General features: G+C 71.1%; 1 protein-coding gene across 1 annotated transcript in view; it reads left to right on the plus strand.

Annotated features, from left to right (window-relative positions):
• SBF1 (SET binding factor 1) overlaps window positions 1-896 on the plus strand; it is a 54,038-nt gene that overhangs the window by 39,719 nt on the left and 13,423 nt on the right. Inside the window, exon 28 of the mRNA XM_009885860.1 lies at window positions 643-735. Coding sequence (XP_009884162.1) covers window positions 643-735 — 93 coding nt within the window. The remainder of the gene's footprint in view (window positions 1-642; window positions 736-896) is intronic.

Genomic DNA, 896 nt, shown 5'->3' on the forward strand with positions numbered 1-896 from the left:
CGGCGGCCCTCGGGGTCTGTCGCGGAAAGCCTCGGTAAGTCTCTGCCTGCCTCGCTCCCCGAGCAGCCTGCCCTTCCCCGCCGGGGCACAGCCGCCCCTCGCTCCGGTGTCATTCATCCTCTGTCCCACCCATTCCACCCCATCATCGGCTGCGGAGGGACCGGGGGCCGGAGGGACCGTGGGGGAACCCAGCCCGGGGCTCCCAGCAGCCTGGGCAGGAGAGGACTTGCCGAAAGCCCCTCCGAGGCCTCTCCCCTGGCGTGGGGGGACGTGCCCGGAGCCGCGGCCGAAGGAGGGAGGGTCAGACCAGCAGACGACCCGGCGTGGTGGCGAGGGACCAGCAGAGCAGGGGGCTGCGGGGCTGTGGCGGTGCCTGGGTGATCCCCCCACGCTGCGACGCGCCTGGGGCAGAGCTGCGGGAGGGTCGAGCCCCCGCTGGCACTGCTGTGGCTCCAGCTGGAAGGTGGAGGTGTTTCCCGCATGTTGACCTCCCGGTCCCGGCCCCGGGCGCTCCTGCTTGCTGCCACTTTCTCTCTCTGGCCCCTTCCCCTCCCTCCCGAGCGGTTGTGGGGAGGCAAAGCCGGAGGGCCCCTCCGGAGCAGCGCAGCGAGGCCGAGAGCTGACGTTTTGTTGGTGCTACAGATTTCTCCGACAAGAGACAGCCTAAGCTGGGATCGCTCATGAAGCAGGTGATGGGAGGGAAGGACGATGGGCCCGGTACTATTAGCCGCGGAGGTGAGGACGTGCGAGTGAACGCTGCCTCGTGGGGGCCCGGCGCAGGCCCCCGGCTCGGGGGGGCTGTTGTAGAGTAGATGCTTCCCCTTCGCTCCCCCCGAGCGCTCTGCCGTGGGGCAGCTGCAGGGCGGGCGGGAGGGGGCCGCCGCAGCAGCCCCCCG

The sequence above is a fragment of the Charadrius vociferus genome, unplaced genomic scaffold, assembly GCF_000708025.1.
Source record: "Charadrius vociferus isolate BGI_N301 unplaced genomic scaffold, ASM70802v2 scaffold1215, whole genome shotgun sequence".
Taxonomy (NCBI): domain Eukaryota; kingdom Metazoa; phylum Chordata; class Aves; order Charadriiformes; family Charadriidae; genus Charadrius; species Charadrius vociferus.